General features: G+C 37.8%; 1 protein-coding gene across 1 annotated transcript in view; it reads right to left on the bottom strand.

Moving 5' to 3' along the window:
• LOC150108789 (UV-stimulated scaffold protein A-like) overlaps window positions 1-18,827 on the bottom strand; it is a 289,257-nt gene that overhangs the window by 184,600 nt on the left and 85,830 nt on the right. The window contains exon 2 of the mRNA XM_090414259.1: window positions 9,733-9,834. Coding sequence (XP_090270385.1) covers window positions 9,733-9,834 — 102 coding nt within the window. The remainder of the gene's footprint in view (window positions 1-9,732; window positions 9,835-18,827) is intronic.

Here is an 18,827-nt window from a genome sequence, read left to right as displayed (position 1 = left end):
TCTCTCCATCAGTCACCCCCTATCCATGCTACTATCCTCATATCCATTCCCATCCTCTCCAGTTTTCTAATAGTTTTCCATGTGTTATTCTGTCAAATGCCTTGGCAAAGTCAAGCAGTATCATGGTGCAACTACTACCTTCATCCAATTCTGCGGTCACTTTGATATAAAATGTGAATAAATTACTAAGACAGGAACTATCCTTTACAAAGCCATACTGCCCACTATAGAGTATCGCATCCCTATCTGCCCACCATTGTATTTTATCATTCACCAACTTTTCAAATACTTTAACAACCATTCCCTAGCCTCATCAATTTCCTGCAAACCAATACCATCAATATGATACACATATGCAACCCTGTCAACCAAAAGTACATAACCTTACATTTTGCAACATTCAATTGACGATCATTATCCTTTGCCCACAATGCCAATTTATTGAAATCATCCTGCAAGATATCTACATCACCTTTATCAACTATTGCTCCCTCCAGTTTTACATCAGCAAACAAATGAATATCTTCTCTTAAATCTTTTCATATATCATTGATATACAAATTAAAGAGTAGTGGTCCTAGTACCAAACCCTGAGGTACCCCGCTAGTCACCATCATTCTCCATGCCTCCACCTACCATATATTACTCTCTGGTGTCTCTCCATCAGCCATCCCCATCCATGCTACTAGCCTCATATCCATTCCAATCCTCTCCAGTTTCTGTAATAGTTTTCCATGTGGTATTTTTTCAAACGCCTTGGCCAAGTTGAGCAGTATCATGGTGCAGCTATTACCTTTATCGAATTCTGCTGTCACTTTATTATAAAATATGAATAAGTTACTAGACAGGACCTATCCTTTACAAAGCCATGCTGCCCACTATGGTTACAGGAAAATTCATCGAAAAGCAAGTTCATCGAAAGACAATTTATCAAAAAGGCAATTCATCGAATGAACAATTCATCGAAAAACAATTCACCAAAAATTTAAAATTTTTGATAATGTTATGGTTAAAGTAATCCATTTAGAACAAAAACTGAACCATGCAGACAGCTTTTTGTACCAACAACTTCTACTAAGTCATTTAAGTCAGAGAGTTTTTGTAATAAAGTACATAATTTGGACACGTTATTTCTTTGTCGTCCCGAATATAGCTGAACTGAAAACTGGAACGGTTCAACATTTTCTTGTGAAAGTTTCAAATAGCGAATCTGAGTAAAATTCATCCCATAATAATTGCTGTATTGAAGTCGCATATTACTACTAGCAACAATAATAATAATGAAGCCCACATATAGCTCAATCGGTAAAAACAAAGCTGTTTAGTCAGAAAGACCTGGGTAGTTGGATCCCATTTAAGCATACTTTTTTATCAGTCCTGTTCTGTTAAGGTAAGTTAGCAGGCATAATATACTAAAGGTAAGTTAGCAGGCATAATATAGATACGGCTGGGCTTTTCTTCCGGAAACAGGCAAATCAGTCCCATGAACAGACATGAAACAGTTATCGGACAAGAAAGACTATAAGAACCATATTGTTCTATAATTTTTCCCTATGAAAGTAGCATTGTAATCTCCTTATTCACGGTTCAGGTTTTGTTCTAAATGGATCAATTTTCTCATAGCATTTTCGAAAATTTTAAATTTTCGGTGAACTGTTTTTTCGATGAATTGCCTTTTAGATGAATCGTCTTTCGATGAATTGCCTTTTAGATGAACTCTCCGGATACCGCCCACTATAGAGTATTGCATCCCTATCTGCCAACCATTGTATTTTATCATTCACCAACTTTTCGAAGTTGGTGAATATTTTAACAACCATTCCTTATATATTAATCAATCTGCAGTTTGCTAACTCTGTCTTGGAGCCACCTTTATGTAACAGTACTATCTTACCCGCTCTCCCTTCGAACCCTGCCAGAGCTGAGACTTACATTGAACAACTTCGTCAGAGGCAATGCCAGTTCTGTTGCACATTCACGTAGTACAAAGGCTGATATGCCATCCAGTCTCACTGCTATGTTCACATTCATATTTTTTAATAAGCTGAACACCTCCTATTCATCTACCTCAATGTTGATATGCATCTCTGTAACATCAACAACTGTAAAATCACCACCTGGATGATACACCTTTGCAACATGATCCCTCAGCACTCAACTATTTCTTTTGGTTCAGTCACCTTTCTACCATAAGCATTGTTTAAAGTCATTCTACCATAGTTTTTTCTTACTTTCTACATGATGAAAAAGCTCTTTGATGTTTACTTTTGCCTGCTTATCTAATTCTCTCTCTCTCTCTCAGAGTCTGATTTGGCCTTCCTTACCATACTAGTCACCCTTCTTGCTTGCACTTTGTACTGCTCATGATTATGCTGATCACTTTTTCTTTATATTTCTTCCACAATGTTTTCTTTTTTTGCAGCTCTTGCTTTATATCCCTACTTAATTCCAACTTGGTTTATCTTCCTGACTATAGGTATGCAGTCTGCTACTCTCAAGCAAAATCTGACCACTTGCCATGCACTACTGATATTCTTCCCTTCTAGCTTCTCAAGCAATGGCACTGTTCAAGATGACTCCTGAGTCTCTCATAATCACCAGCCTTATAGTTGAACATAAACCCCTTCTTGACAGAGAGCTCCACATGTTTGGCAACTTTCCAGAACAAGACCGCACAGTCACGCTCTTGGTTATGGATACATCTTCTGAAACATGAAACAACATGCGATGGAGGGAACAAGCCCTCCATGATGTGTTGTTTCATGTAATTATCCCTTTGCAACTGTATATATCTCACTTCCATCTTGTCATGTCCCCTTTCCTCCCTTCAATCGATGTCCCCCATAGTTAAAGTCCCCCATAATAACTGTTCAGCCTACACTCATGTTAATCTGCAGATACATGGCATCTACATCTTCCTGTGGACTTCCTGGTCTATAGCAGCACCCAACAACATATACTTTGTCCTATTTACCTCTGTCTCATACCAGACAGCCTCAAATCAATCATCTCCCTCGGAACTAATATTCTCTTTAACTTATAATTTTATTGGTTTTAATTCTGCAGCCATCATCCGCAATACCCCCACACCTCCAGTCCTGTTCCTTCTATCCTCTCTGAAAACATATATACAATACCCTTTACATTTTATCCCTATAACTATATCATTTTCAGCCAATCAGGTCTCACTGATGCCTATAATTTTTAGGTAAGTCAAGCTTACCAATGCCAAAAACTCCCCACCCTTATTCCTGATACTTCTTGCATTCATATACATGCATTTCAATAGCCCTTTGTACCCATAGTTACCCTTGTGTGTAATGTCATTAACAACCCATTTAATTAAATTGGAGACTGTGAAATCCTGTTCGGCACTGTACAGTAATGAATATGCAATGCCATATTCATCACAGGAATGGCCCAGATACATGCTTGTTTTCATCCTCCCTAATATCTCTAGTTTCCCTGGTTTTGCACTACCACACTCTCACCAACTAACACTTTCTCCAAAATCTCACTCCAAAACCACTTAAATGTAGTCTGTCGGGCATATGTAAGTCCTTTCATCCATAAATTCACTCTATACATTAATAAACTGCATACCATTTCTCCTACACAATCTTTTCATTGACTCATTGGCAACCCTTCTTCTCATTTCTGTCCTATCAAACCAAGGCATCAGACTCACAATCTTTACTTTCTTGCTCTTCATTTTTGCTTCCAATGACACACTCTTTCATATCTTCTCTCATTCCATATTTCTCACCTTTCAAATCATCTGTGCCAGCCAATACAATCAACTCATTTGCTCCATTCTTCTGCATACTTACATTGTCACTAACATCCTTTATCTTTGACCTGGAAAACACGCTTTCGTCACTTTCTCATTAAGTACACCTCTTATCATTGAATCTGCATACAATACTATCTCTTTTCTCTCAGTCTCTAACACTTTTATGCTTTTCCCATTCACTTTTTCTTTCATTCTCTGTCCTTCTGTGCCACATGTCAATCATTTCGCCAGTCACTCGAGCTCACGTTTTGTTCTGTGTAGGAGTCCACATAAGCGTGAAATTTCTTTCCGTGCTACATCTCATCATCCACATTACTTTCAACCACTTCCTTCAAATTCTCATTTATATTTTGTGCACTATCATCACTCACTGTTTCCACTACATTCTCCATAACACCTTGACAATCCTGCCTTATATCTTTATGATCAGTTACTTCATTCTTTTGTGACTCACATTTCTTATATTTGCTTACAAAACATTTCCGACAAATATTTTCTCCGTTCTTGCTCTCATACCACAAATCATTCACTCTCAGCAACGAATACATTAAACACACTACCTTGTACTAAATCCCACATGTTGATATCAATCAACATCGACGTCTTGGTCATCATTTTTTCATATGTATTTTGCCATAACGAAAAATGATTCTGAAAAGATATTACTTAATAATAGTTGACTAACAACACTACTTAAACTACACAGTCAAAATAAACAAAAAAAACCCATCAAATATATATAACAATTTCACTAATATCTAATCAAAATTAAGTAACTTAGCTGAGCAACACATGTACGCATTTGCTACTAAGGACGATATTAGAGGCCTTCAAGTATGTTTATTAGAACACCACTACATAGTATACATAACTGTAGGAGCCAGATAATTTGTTGACGATGTTTTCCATCACCAAATCAGCACGTGGCGGTGAATTTGAGCTGTGCAGAAGAAAGTGATTTTTAATCGGTGAATAGTCCGTTTTTTTCCCCCATTTTTCTACGTTTTTGAGTGCTGAATTGTTTCTCTGAATACGAGTGTACTTCAGTGGTTGTTTTTCGGAAGTTAGTTGCTGTCGCGATATAATATATGTTGGTACCGTCAGAATCGAACGCGTAATGGTGGAAGACAAAACGAAGCTAAGTTACTGTATTTAGTTATATTTCATTTTATTTAATTATATTTAGTACTTAAATGTTCTGATGTTTGTACTTTTTTCCCCTCTTATTTATTAACTGAATAATTATTAAAGATTACGCTACTCGGCAGTAAGGAATGATGGTGGATTCAGCAGCAGTCGCAAGTGGCGTAACGCCACGTCCTCAGCCATTTAAGAACTCAATTATTAGCAATATCATAAGGGACTTTGTGGCATGCAGTACTTGCAGCATGTATGCTTCTAGGGAATTACATATGTGGCTTGTTAAAGAGAGTGGAGAGCGTATGTGCGCAAAATGCAGGCAGTTGGAGGAAATAAGTACATTAGATATATCGATATCCGACTTTGTTGCTCCAGGAACGGAGAATGAATGTAGGAAGACAAGTAGTATGATAGGAGAGAATGAGAAAATAATGGTTGATAGTGTGGAAGGTGTGAGTGACTGTGGAAGTTTAGGAGATGGTTTTGTTTGGGAGAGTGAATTTAGATTAAGAGTGACTGACCTGCAGAGGGAGATAGATGAGTTGAAAAAGGAGGTGGAATGTCTAGTGAATGAGAGCAGAAGTATGAAAGATAAGATTAGGAGAATGGAAGAGATAAATGCAAGGCGAATCAGAGTAGGAGAGAGAGAATTTAAGGAGTATGAGTGAGAGGTATGGGGGTGCTAGAAGAGGAGAGATTGGAAACAGTAGAAGAGAGGGAATGAGAGAGAGGTATGGGAATGCTAGCAGATGAGAGGATGGAAACAGTAGGAGAGACGGAATGAGAGAGAGATATGGAAGCGCTAGAAGAGGAGAGAATGGAAACGGTAGGAGAGATGGAATGAGAGAGAGGTATGGGAATGCTAGAAGACGAGCAGATGGAAACAGTAGTAGGAGAGACAGAATGAGAGAGGGATATGGAAGTGCTAGAAGTGGAGAAAATGGAAACAGTAGGAGAGAGGGAATGAGAGAGATGTATGGGAGTGCTAGAAGAGGAGAGAATGGAAACAGTAGAAGAGAGAGGTATGGGAATGAAAGAAGAGGAGAGAATGGAAACAATAGGAGCGAGGGAATGGTAAGAGGTATAATGTATGGCGACTCAATGATCCGTGGTGTTCAAGATAGGATGCGTGAGGAGTGTTTGCCAGGAGGAACAATAGAAAGGGTGGCTATGGCAATTAAGAGAAGTGAAAGGGTGGATGAGATGATTGTGATGTTAGGAACAAATGACTTGAGTGGTAATGTAAGTCGGGCAGCGAGAGGAAAAATAGTGTGCGTGTTGCCTAGGTATGATAATGATGAGCTGAGCAGAAGAGCGGTGATATTGAATGGCATAATAGCGAGAATGTGTGACAAGAGAGGACTGGTATATGTGGATGCTTGGAGTGCGTTTGAGGAAAGAGAGGAGTTGTATGCGAGAGACCGTTTACATTTGAATGAGGAAGGACGTAGGCATCTGGAGAGATTGCTGTTCTGAACGAGTCAGTGTGTCCCAGGGAGGATGATAGCAGGGGTGGCCTCTTGTGGGAATGGATACTTGGGAGAAGGGAGACAATGTCAGGTAAGACTGAGCCCAGTGGAGTCTAGAAGGGATAATGCTGGGTATAGAAACAATGGCATTTATATGCTGTATACTAATGCCAGGAGTATCCGGAATAAGGGAGAGGAATTGGTGGCGCAGATAGCATCAGCCTGGCCAAAAATTATTGCGATCACTGAGACGTGGTTGACAGAAGGGGATATAACAACAGGAATAGAAGTCGCTGAGTATAGCATTTTTCGCCAGGATAGGAGGGGAAAGCGTGGTGGTGGGGTGCTGCTTATGATAAGTGATGACCTATGTCCTCTAAGAGTGGAGAATTTGGAAGGAAGTGAGACAAATGATTTTGAGAGCGTATGGTGTGAGGTAGAGGTAGGCAAGACAGGATATTTAGTGGGGTGTTGCTACAGACCCAGGAGCACAGAGGATGGGGACCAGGAGATGTTTAGACAGCTAAGTTTGGCAAGTGCAAGAAGAATGATTGTTATGGGAGATTTTAACTTCAGTAGTATAAATTGGAGAGAGGAAGATGCATGTAACAATAGGGGAATTTCTAGAATTCTTGAGGGACAAATGTCTTAGGCAACATGTAACAGAGGGAACAAGAGGTTCAAAAATTTTGGATTTGGTTATAGCATCAGAAGAGTTGATAATAACTGAGTTGACGTCTCTCCCACCAGTTGGAGAGAGTGACCATATGGTGTTGACTTGGAAAATGAATAGACATGCAGGAGTATCAAAGAGACGGGAACTTATGTAGAATTATAAGGCAGGTGATTATAATAGTCTTAGACGTCAACTTCGGGAAGTTTCATGGAGGGAGGATTTGGAAGGCCGGGATATCACCAGTGCGTGGGAAATTGTGAAAGAATATTTGTTATCAGCAATGGTAAGTTGTATACCACGAGTGAAGAAGAAGGCGCAATTTGGAGTAAAGTGGATGACAAACAATATTAAACAGGAATTGCATGCGAAAAAGAGGCTATGGAAGAGATATAAGGAAACAGGTGAAGAGATGCATGAGGAATATAAGACACAGGCCAGAAGAGTGACTCGTGTGGTAAGGAAAGCGAAACTGGAATATGAGAGGAGATTGGCCCTAAGATCCAAAGAAAATCCTAGGGAATTTTTTAGCTATGTGGCCAGTAGGAGGAGAAATGACTGTGGAAGAATGATATTGTGGGATAAAAATGGGAATAGAGTGACTGATGCAGAGGACATAGTGGAATTGTTCAATGAACACTTTATTGGAGTATTTCATCCTAGAGGAGTCAGTTTTAATGCTAGAGGGATAGGACTGGTACAAGGTCTGGAGGTACAGGAGGAGAGTGTGTTTCAGATACTGAGTACTCTGGATGTCAGTAAAGCTGTGGGACTGGATAGTATTTCGCCACGAGTTTTGAGAGAATGTGCTAGGGAATTGACAATACCTTTAACGTGGCTTTTCAATGAAAGTCTGGCTTTGGCAAAGGTGCCCAGGGAATGGAAGGAAGGTAAGATAGTGCCATTGCATAAGGGTGGTAACAGACTGGAAGTGTCTAATTATAGGCCAGTCTGTGTGTCATCAGTAGTTGTTAAGATCTTGGAGAAAGTAGTGAGAGACCGTGTACAGCATTGGGCAGATGAGGGTGATGTTATCTGTGAGAATCAACATGGATTTGTGAAAGGACGCTCTTGTTTTAGCAATATGCTAGCCTTTTATAATAAAGTTACAAGAGCATTAGATGAGGGAAAGGCATATACTGCAATTTTCTTAGACTTGGCGAAGGCATTTGACAGGGTGCCACATGATAAGCTGATATTTAAGTTGCAGCACATGGGTCTGGATGTCAGATTGGTCAACTGGATTCAGGATTGGCTGTCTGATAGGTATCAGAGAGTTGTGTATGGTGGAGCAGTTTCCAGGAGGCAGAGGGTTACAAGTGGGGTCCCATAGGGACCAGTACTAGGAACTATATTGTTTAACCTTTATATCAATGACATAGCCAGTGGATTGCAGGGGGGATATTCAGTTGTTTGCGGATGATGCGAAGCTGGGAAGGATTATTAGTAATAGTGCAGATGTGGTAGCCCTGCAAGAGGATTTAAATAAGCTAGATAGATGGGCAAATGAATGGGGGTGTCAGTTTAATGCAGCAAAATGTAAGGTCTTGCGGTTTGGGAAACATCGATGGGATGCTGCATACTCTATGGAAGGAGTTATACTGGAGGAAGTAGGGGAGACAAGAGATCTGGGGTTGATGATTGATAGAAACCTGAAGTTTAGGGGACATATTGCAAAGGTGGTGAAGGTAACACAGAGGATTGCTGCTATTATGAGAAGGACACTGACCTGCAGAGATAAGAGGGTTATCATTCCGTTGTATAAGTCTCTGATCAGACCACACTTGGACTATTGTTCTCAGATTTGGTCCCCAGGATTTGAAGGGGATAAATTAACTGTGGAAAGGATACAAAGACGGATGACAAAGATGGTTTCAGGACTGTACTAGGATAGTTATGAGGATCGGCTGAGAGAATGTGGACTGCAGAGTTTGGTGGATAGAAGGAGAGGTGATATGATTGAGACATTTAAACTGTTGAGAGGTGGTTACAGGGTTGACACTGGGGAGTTCTTTCGCTTGGTTGATCAGCGGGAAGGAGTGATGACCAGAGGCCATCCCTGGAAGTTACGAAAGGAAACTGTGAGCAAGAGGGTAAGGAGTGGTTTCTTTGTGTGGAGGGTGGTTGAGCTGTGGAATGCATTGCCTGATGGAGTGGTGGGAGCGAGAACGGTCAGTGAGTTTAAAGAGTGGTATGATAAACTTTGTGTTTCTCAGGGGGGGGACCTCCCCTCGATGAGTCTTGACAGACTTTATGTCTTAGAAAGGACCTCCCTCGATGAGTCTTTTGACTCCTTGGAGGCCTGAATAATAATAATAATAATAAATTCAAAGGTTCAGATTTTATACCAACAGTCTAAGATGACCCAATATTTTAAAAGTTTCTTTTTAACTTCAAATGTCTTATATGCCAACATATATGGCAAAATGCCATTGAACACACACACACACACACACAAAGGAAATAATGAAGCCATGTTACATTTTACTCCTATATACTTGCAAACATAACTGATAAATGTCCCAGAATTAAACAAAGGAAATTTACAGAATGTTGCTACAGTAGGTCAAGAACTGTCAAACAGACAAAATAGATGCAAAAAAACATGCAAAGAAAGAAAGACTCTGATCATTAAATAGCAAATAATAAATACAAACCATATTCTTCTCTCATATGAACAGGAATTACTGGTTCAAAACCTTCTTTCTCTTGAACTTCTTCAAAGTCTTCTTCTTCTTCATTATCACATTCTTGTATTTCTAAATATGAAGACATAGATTTATATTGTGCCCAAATAAAATTTCATTTTATAAACAGGCTATACTAAGAACACAGATAATTACAGTAACCCTTGCTAGCCCAGATATGGATAATCTGGAGCAATCAATAAACTGATGTTATGACTCATTGCACAGATTGGGCAGTGTCTAACCTGATAACATGACCCTCTTTCCTCTGAATGCTCCCTATGGCATTATTGTTAATTCTGGCATATGAACATTCGGAGTAGTTGGTGTGCATCTGGGCTCTGTTATTCATGATCATATATTTTAATTTAATGGATCTTAATCAGTTGAACAGCAGTATAAAAAAATCAAACATGTTTATTAGAAAGGAACAGAACCACTTGAAAAAGGGATTTCTGGGAAAAAAACTGGTGAAGTATTTGGAATAAGTCCACAGACATTACAAAGCATTTAAAGGAATTTGCATTAAAATTTAGTGTGGAAAATGATAAAAGCAGTATATCAAATAGGCAGGCATTAAAGAAGTCAAAAGAAGTGTTACACTAAGAAGTATCTAAGTGGTATTTTACAACAATGCTGAAGTTACACATGATGTTGAGCTACAGGCAGCAAAAAAAAAAAAAGTCTGTAAAGCCTTTTAAATTGTATAATTTTATTTACAGTTCACGTTGGCTGTAGCAGTTTATTATTATTATTAACATCATCAGATATCCATGGAGCCTTTGACTCATTGTAAGAGGTACCACTAACACAACAGTTCATTCAACCATTCCTCAAATGCACTCACTCACTACAATCTCAAGAACGTGCATTCCAATCACCTGCCACTCTCCACACAAAAGACTTGCTCCCCGTCCCCTCTCCCCTGCTTTTAGATATACCATCCCCTTCTACAGCTTCGAAGGATTGCATCTTGTTCTATCCCTTTCTTCCCTATAATATGAAACACTTCTATATTAACTGAGTAATAATTCCTTACTAACTCATAACTTAATCATATCTCCCCCCCCCCTCCTCCTGCTATCCACTAGACTCAGAAAATTGCATTTCCTCCATCTTTCATACTCACTTCCAGAGACCATAAACGACATAAGTGAATCATCTCTGGCCCCTTTTTGAATCTCTTCATCTTTTTGAAAAACAAAATGATCAAATCTATGCACATGTTGTCTGATCAAGATCATATACAATGAAACTATATCTTTTTACTCCTCGTGTATGTGTGTGTGTGCACAACAGATTATGGCAATGTTGTGGAGGATGTCAGTGTTCTCCATAATCTGATGTGCTGACCCCACAATTTTAGAGACGTGTCTGCTAAATTTTAGGATCCACCATCACCTCAGATTTCTTATTTCCTTCAACTCCTTTAACCTCTAAGATATCCCCCACTAATTGCGTACTTTACATCTCATCATAGCTTCCTGAAATTTAAAACCATCGGATCTGGTTTCGTAAGTCTGCATGGTAGTATTGGTCTACGCATAAGTGTAAAACTAGGAGTATACTTTGGAACACTAAATTGGCAACTTCATTCACATGCCCATTCAGCTTAGTCTCTTCAAATTCTCTTGTGAAGTCACATTTTTCAAGAGACTTCAGAGGGCTATTGCTGCTCTACTTCTCATGGCTCTCAACTTTGTATCATCTGCAAGTGGCTGCATATTCTCATTCAAACCTTTCTCAAATATCATTAACATACATGTTAAGCAGCAATGATCCCAAAACAAACCCTTAGGATGCTTGAAAATTGACTGATTTATGTTTATTTATTAGAGTTTAATGGTGCAAAGACTAATCAGGTCATACTCTGTCAGATGAAACTAATATGATTTTTGAAAAAGTATATAAAATGTTAAAAAAATTAAGTGGATATGAAATCCAACATTATTTCAGAGCTGAATACAGAAACTATAAAAGTTTAATGCGAAAATTGACCAGAGAGCTTACAGGAATATACTCGCCGCACATACTACGAGTCACCTTAACCAAACCTTATATGACAGATAATTGTATACTTTACATCCCATCATTGCTTCCTGAAATTTAAAACCATCGGATCTGGTTTCGTAAGTCTGCATGGTAGTACTGGTCTACGCATAAGTGTAAAACTAGGGGTATACTTTGGAACAGTGAATTGGCAACTTCACTCACATGCCTATTCAGCTTAGTCTCTTCAAATTCTCTTGTGAAGTCACATTTTGCAAGAGACTTCAGAGGACAGATGAACGCTAGAGTGTCCATATATTTGTCTCCTATTGGTTAATTTTAATAAGGTTTCACTGACCACCTGACAGCTGTTTCAAACTCATCGGTTTTCATCAGGGATCAGGTAGAAACCTAAGAGAGCAAAAACTCTCAGTACTAAAGGACTCAAAGCGTCAGAGAAGTATATTTTCCATAAGCGAACTCTTGGTTGGTGCGAAACGTATTTACTAAAATAAAGAGCCAAAGGCTTCAATTTGGTGATGCAAAAATTACAAAAATTAAGCGGATATTAAATCCACCAGTTCGGAGCTGAATACAGAAACTATAAAAGTTTTGTGCAAAAACTGACCACAGAGCTTACGGGAATATATAAGATGTATATAAATGAGTATATAAAATGTATTTAAAAAACTTTAAAATGGGGATACCAAACAATTATAAACAGGTTTATAAGCAAGTAAAAAAGGCGCATAAATAGCAAGTGTAAAAAAAAAAAATATATAAAAGCAGATAAAAACAACTAGGTATTAAAAGCTTATTTGTTAAATAGCATTCGTTAAATAAAATAAAAACAACACATATATGTATATGGCTTATATACAGTGAAAAATATTTATTTTCTGTAAAGAATTTTCTGTGAAGACCAAACATTTCGTAAGTGTGTAAAATTTACCTGAGTATATGTATAGGGTTCAGATGGATTATGAATAAAGCTAAATAAGTATGCTCATTCCTGAAATGAGGGCAGTCAATTAAAATATGACTAATGGTTAGGCCAGTATTACAGCACTCTCTCTCTCTCGCACACACACACGTCATCACCCCTCAACAGAAAGGAGCATGTGAGATGACTACAACCTATGCATATCCAAGGAAAAACAACTTCCTCTTTATAGACTCTGCACATGCCAGACCGCCACAATTTAATTTGAAGCTTAATTCAATAGATTATTATTGGTTTTTCTATCCCATGATGACCCACTGGGATAAACGTCTGTGCCTGATAATCTGCTAGTAGTCACTGTAGAGCACTGGCAGATGGTGGAAGCTTTAGAAACAAGCTGACCTAGCTGCAGAATCTGCAACCTTGTTAATCCCAACATGACTGGAATCCAACAGAAATGTATACTCAAGTATAGCTCACACAAGAAAAGACATTGGATTTGAGACAGAACTGGATGTCTCTGTAGTCAAGCCTTCTTATTGCCTGTAAAGGATATTTTATACACTTTTGGTAACAATGCAATGTTACATATTTTAAAACAAGCTCTACAGCATATAGCTCAGTGGTGAAGCTAGTACATTCTAGTGGGATCTGAGCAGATATTATGCTGTCTGGGAAGACAGGAGGAGATCCCATTAGTGCCTCTGATTTTGAACCACCTGTATAGAACAGCACAAGATCAGAATATTTGTATCTATGAGCTTGAAAGAGATGCTGGTAGATAACAGGAGGGGTAGAATGTTTGGGTGCTTGCACAAAGAAAAATTGTATGGTAAAATGTATGAATGCCAAGGTGGAAGTGTATTTGGTGATGTCTGTGCTATGTAGTCTACTCCTATTTCTAGAGCTTGAAAAAGAGCTTTTATATGCAAACCAAAGAATTGTATGGCATTTTGATGGATGTTGTAAAGATTCTAACATCGTGGAACAAAAAATTGGCCACAGAAGATGATCTGCTAAGAGATATAATTATCTTTGAGCAAATCATTTAACAAGACCTACAGACAAATCTTTGACAAGATCCACTGCTTTCATTAAATTAGAAGTTTGTACCTAGTCTAGCCATAAATACTGTTACAACTTGAATTGAACAGCACATAAACCTTTAATCTATCGGAAAACCATTTACAGCTTTCAGCACACAAACCACGTGTATAATGTGCACATAGCAGCACTCATGTTCAAAATGTGTCCCTTTTGCCTTCATGCACACCTGAAGTGTCTGAGACCACTTACTGATGGCGGCCATAACATCTAATGGAAACGCTGCCAATGCTTTCCAGGTGGCCAATCAGATGGTGATATGTGGTCGAGCACATTCGTCTCCAACCACTGCTGCATGGTCCTTGCCTTTTTTGCAAGGACCGAGTCCTGTTAGAAGGTCCACTGCCTTCCAACAGGGCTAGAAACCAAAAGCTAAGCAAGATTTGCTTAGCTTGAAAGATTGTACTCAAGCTTTATAAACAAGGAATTATTAACCCATGGGATATCAAAGAAATCCAAAAAAGATGACAGAGAAAAAAAAAAAAAAGATAATCACATTTATGATAATCCTCCTTTCACCTCACACAACTCTGCTAGCATACTCTTCACTGGTCACTGCCTTAACTCATCGTGACAGTTTAACTGCTTTATCTGGGCAATACACAGACTACCCTTCCTACAACTGTTACCTTTTACTCTCTTCAACAACCTCCTGATATTCATTCTTGCATTTTTATGTTCCCAAACAAACCATTCATTTCTACTGCAACTATCAACTCTTTTTCTTACTTGATACTCATATCTAATGCCTTTATCTGCTCAATCTACCTCCAGGAAAACAAATTTTGTGCACATATTTGCCACACATCTAATTAGTGAATCTCCATATAGTGCCACTCTCAGAATCATTCATTTCTATCACATCATTTCATTCCTTCTCACACTTCACACAAATATTTCTTTCTCCTGTGCTGGAAAACACAGATATCTGTCATCTTTCTGAATATATATTCCGGTGATTACGCCACATTTTTTTATTATTCAGTTATACAAAATACTGAAATAATAGTTCCCGACAAGTTTCGTAAATCGTAGGATTTACATCTTCAGGGGGTAAATAGTAAAACTTAAAGTTTAAACAAGAGAAATTAATAACTACAAATCATAACCGTCTGGCTATTCATAAACTCAAACAACAGAATACAGATATAAAATGTTACTGACGTTGAACAATACTGGACAACGTCACATGTTCTTGTTCTCGTTCATACAGTCCGAGCTCAGATTGAGGTAGATTTTTTATTAGAGCTGACCACACTTGGAGAATTAAACCTTGATTTTTATTGCATTGGGTTGGGTTTTTCAGCATATTAGCAGCTTCTTTAAATTTTCTTATATAACTGTTGTTTTCTATGTATGACATCGTCGTTTTTTGCCAGAGTACATCGTGTCCAGTGGAAGTGGTATGGAAAGCAAGACCTGTTTTTTGTTCTCTTTTGTATTGTACGTCTTTTTGGTGTTCAGCCATGCGTATTTCTCCAGATCTTCCTGTCTGTCCTACGTAGCAAATCCTGCAAGAGCAATGGATTTTGTAGACTCCTGGTTTTTTAAGAGGATGATGAGGTGGTTTTGGTGGATGTAGGAATCTTGAGATTTTTTCCATAGGAAAGAAGGCTACTTTTATGTTGTGTTTGTTCATTAATTTGGCCTAACTTATCCGTAACATTTTTGATATAAGGAAGCGAGATTGAGTTTTTGTAATCCTGTTTTATTGTGTTGTTAGTTGGAGGCATTTTAAGGATTCTCTTGATGGTTTTTGTTTCATATCCATTCTGTTGGAGGATTTGTGTTAAGTATTTTCGTTCTTCATTACTTTATTGTGAGAAATATGCATGGCTGAACACCAAAAAGACGTACAATACAAAAAAGAACAAAAAATGGGTCTTGCTTTCCATACCACTTCCACTGGACATGATGTACTCTGGCAAAAAACGACGATGTCATACATAGAAAACAACAGTTATATAAGAAAATTTAAAGAAGTTGCTAATATGCTGAAAAACCCAACCCAATGCAATAAAAATCAAGGTTTAATTCTCCATCAAGTGTGGTCAGCTCTAATAAAAAATCTACCTCAATCTGAGCTCGGACTGTATGAACGAGAGCAAGAACACGTGACGTCGTCCAGTATTGTTCAACGTTAGTAACATTTTATATCTGTATTCTGTTGTTTGAGTTTATGAATAGCCAGACGGTTATGATTTGTAGTTATTAATTTCTCTTGTTTAAACTTTAAGTTTTACTATTTACCCCCTGAAGATGTAAATCCTACGATTTACGAAACTTGTCGGGAACTATTATTTCAGTATTTTGTATAACTGAATAATAAAAAAATGTGGTGTAATCACCGGAATATATCTTTTGAACCAATTAGCCACAGAAGTCTATGCCTGCAATCATTCTGAATAGAAATGAATAGGAGAATAAGTTATAAATTATGAAATAGATAGCATGTCTTTAAATAAAACTGTAGTTAGTAAATTTTTCAATTTGTGTTTATTATTTATAATTAAGAAATAAATCTTACACTTTTGGTTATCAATTTATATGCATTGACAATAGAATAAACCAAACAAATACTTTAAATTCTGAAAACCAAAATAACTTTGCTATCTTTGTTTAATAGCCTGTTAATAAATTTAGTTTAATCCTTTATCCAAGTGTGTGCAAACAAAGTTTGCGCCTGAAAGTATCTTCAGGACTGGGGTAAAGTGGTACAACACCGGGCAACTCCTTGCAAAGGTGGAGCAAGCTACCAACAATCCTATCTCAGTATCTCCCATAATGCAAAACACATCTCCTTGCAGATATGTATAATGTTATGCATTAAGGGAAGGGCCACTACCCAGACTAGTTTCGACCTTTATTGTGGTCTCTTCAGTGGGAGCCAGGCTCAAGTGGAGATACCAAGGCAGAAGCATTAGCAAGGTCATCTCCTCCTATAGCTGCTGCCAAACGGTGTACCACCTTTTTATTAAATTACTCTGGATTTAGAGAAAGATGTTGAAAGTTTATTTTTCACTTGGTCAGACTATAATAAATTTAGTTTAATCCTTTATCCAAGTGTGAGCAAACTTTGTTTGCTCACACTTGGATAAAGTGTGACCCTGGTATCCCCACTTGGGCCTGGCTCCCACTGAAGAGACCTCAATAAAGGTCGAAACTAGTCTGGGTAGTGGCCCTTCCCTTAATGCATAACATTAGACATATCCTCAAGGAGATGTGTTTTGCATTATGGGAGATACTGAGATAGGAGTGTTGGTAGCTTGCTCCACCTTTGCAAGGAGTGCCCTGGTGTTGTACCATCTTACCCCAGTCCTGATGATACTTTCAGGCGCAAACTTTGTTTGCACACACTTGGATAAAGGATTAAACTAAATTTATTATAGTCTGACCAAGTGAAAAATAAACTTTCAAAGCCTGTTAATAAAGTTACTTTATTCAATATATTTTTGGAATTGAAACAAGTAAAATAGAATTGTACTTTTATATATCATTCAGTAATGATAATCAGGAGTGTCATTAAATAAAATGTTGTACAGGAAATGAAGGTAACCATTTTTAACAGTTTATTTCTATTTATAAATAATCAAAAACTAATATATACACCTATGATGTATCTGACAATCTGAATGAACTTTGCAAAAATTGTTGCAAGTGAAAACGTTCTTTCAGAATTTGTTGACATTAGTAGAATCATCAGCAAAGCCTGATATAATTACTCCAAGTTTTGTGTTCTCTCCTTTGTATTTTTACATGAGAAAAATTCTTGTTTTTAGAAAATCTCTCTCTCTCTTTCTTCCTCTCTGAAAGAAGGCATTAAAGAATTTTCTTTGCATCTTTTAAAATATGCTTCAGTTGTTCTTCCATTGTTAATTCATTAGTATAACAATATATTAATTTGAATTTTCCTGGTTTACTTACATTAACTATTTTCAATGGAAAAAGTCTCCTCACTGTTTCTTAAGAAAAATCTAAGGTCTGTTTTGGTGGAACATCAGCATTTGTAAGATAACCCAAAATATCTTTTAAGCTTGTATGACTGGGCTTTTTTGTGTGGGTTTCTATTTTAAATAACAACTCTTGATATTTGCCCTTAATGCAAAGCACATCTTCTGGAGGAGATGTACGAGGGTTTGTATTAAAGGCAAGGGGCCACTACCCAGACCGGTTTCGATCTTTATTGAGGTCTCATCAGTGGGAGCCATGCTAGAAATACCAAGATTTCAGTAATACAGAGCTTATAAGTATTTTACCGGAACAAGTTACCATAAGGTGTTTTAACCTTATTAAATAAAAATCTCAGGAGGAGATATAAATGTACAAAGTATTTTACCTTGGGTATAATAAATGTTAAAGATACCAAGCTATTTTAAACCTGGTTTTACTCCATTTCCCAAGTAAGCAAACAGACAAATACTTTTACCATGAGTTGCCTTGGTCTTGCACTACGTACAGGGTCAGCTAGACTTGCAACACTTGCAGGTGCAAACTTGACTTGTTTGTCTGTTTGCTTACTTGGGAAATGGAGTAAAACCATTTCCCAGGATTAGAAAGGTAAAATACTTTCTACATTTATATCTCCTCCTGAGATTTTTATTTAATAAGGTTAAAACACCTTATGTTAACTTGTTCTGGTAAAATACTTATAAGCTCTGTATTACTAAAATCTTGGTATTTCTAGCCTGGCTCCCACTGATGAGACCTCAATAAAAGTCGAAACTGGTCTGGGTAGTGGCCCCTTGCCTTTAATACAAAGCCTCATACATCTCCTCCAGGAGAAGTGCTTTGCATTAAGGGCAAATATTAAGATTAGTGTTCAGAGCTTATTCTACTTTTACCATGAGTTGCCTTGGTCTTGCACTATGTGCAGGGTCAGCTAGACTTGCAACACTTGCAGGCGCAAACTTGACTTGTTTGTCTGTTTGCTTACTTGGGAAATGGAGTAAAACCAGGTTTAAAATAGCTTGGTATCTTTAACATATATATATACAGTGGTGCCTTGGTTAACAATGGCCTCAAAAAACGA

Source organism: Typopeltis vanoorti, chromosome 2, assembly GCF_054136105.1.
Source record: "Typopeltis vanoorti isolate ZY-2024b chromosome 2, IOZ_Tvanoo_1.0, whole genome shotgun sequence".
Taxonomy (NCBI): Eukaryota; Metazoa; Arthropoda; class Arachnida; order Uropygi; family Thelyphonidae; genus Typopeltis; species Typopeltis vanoorti.
The sequence above is the reverse complement of the archived record's forward strand: the minus strand, read 5'-3'. Positions and strand labels throughout refer to the sequence as shown.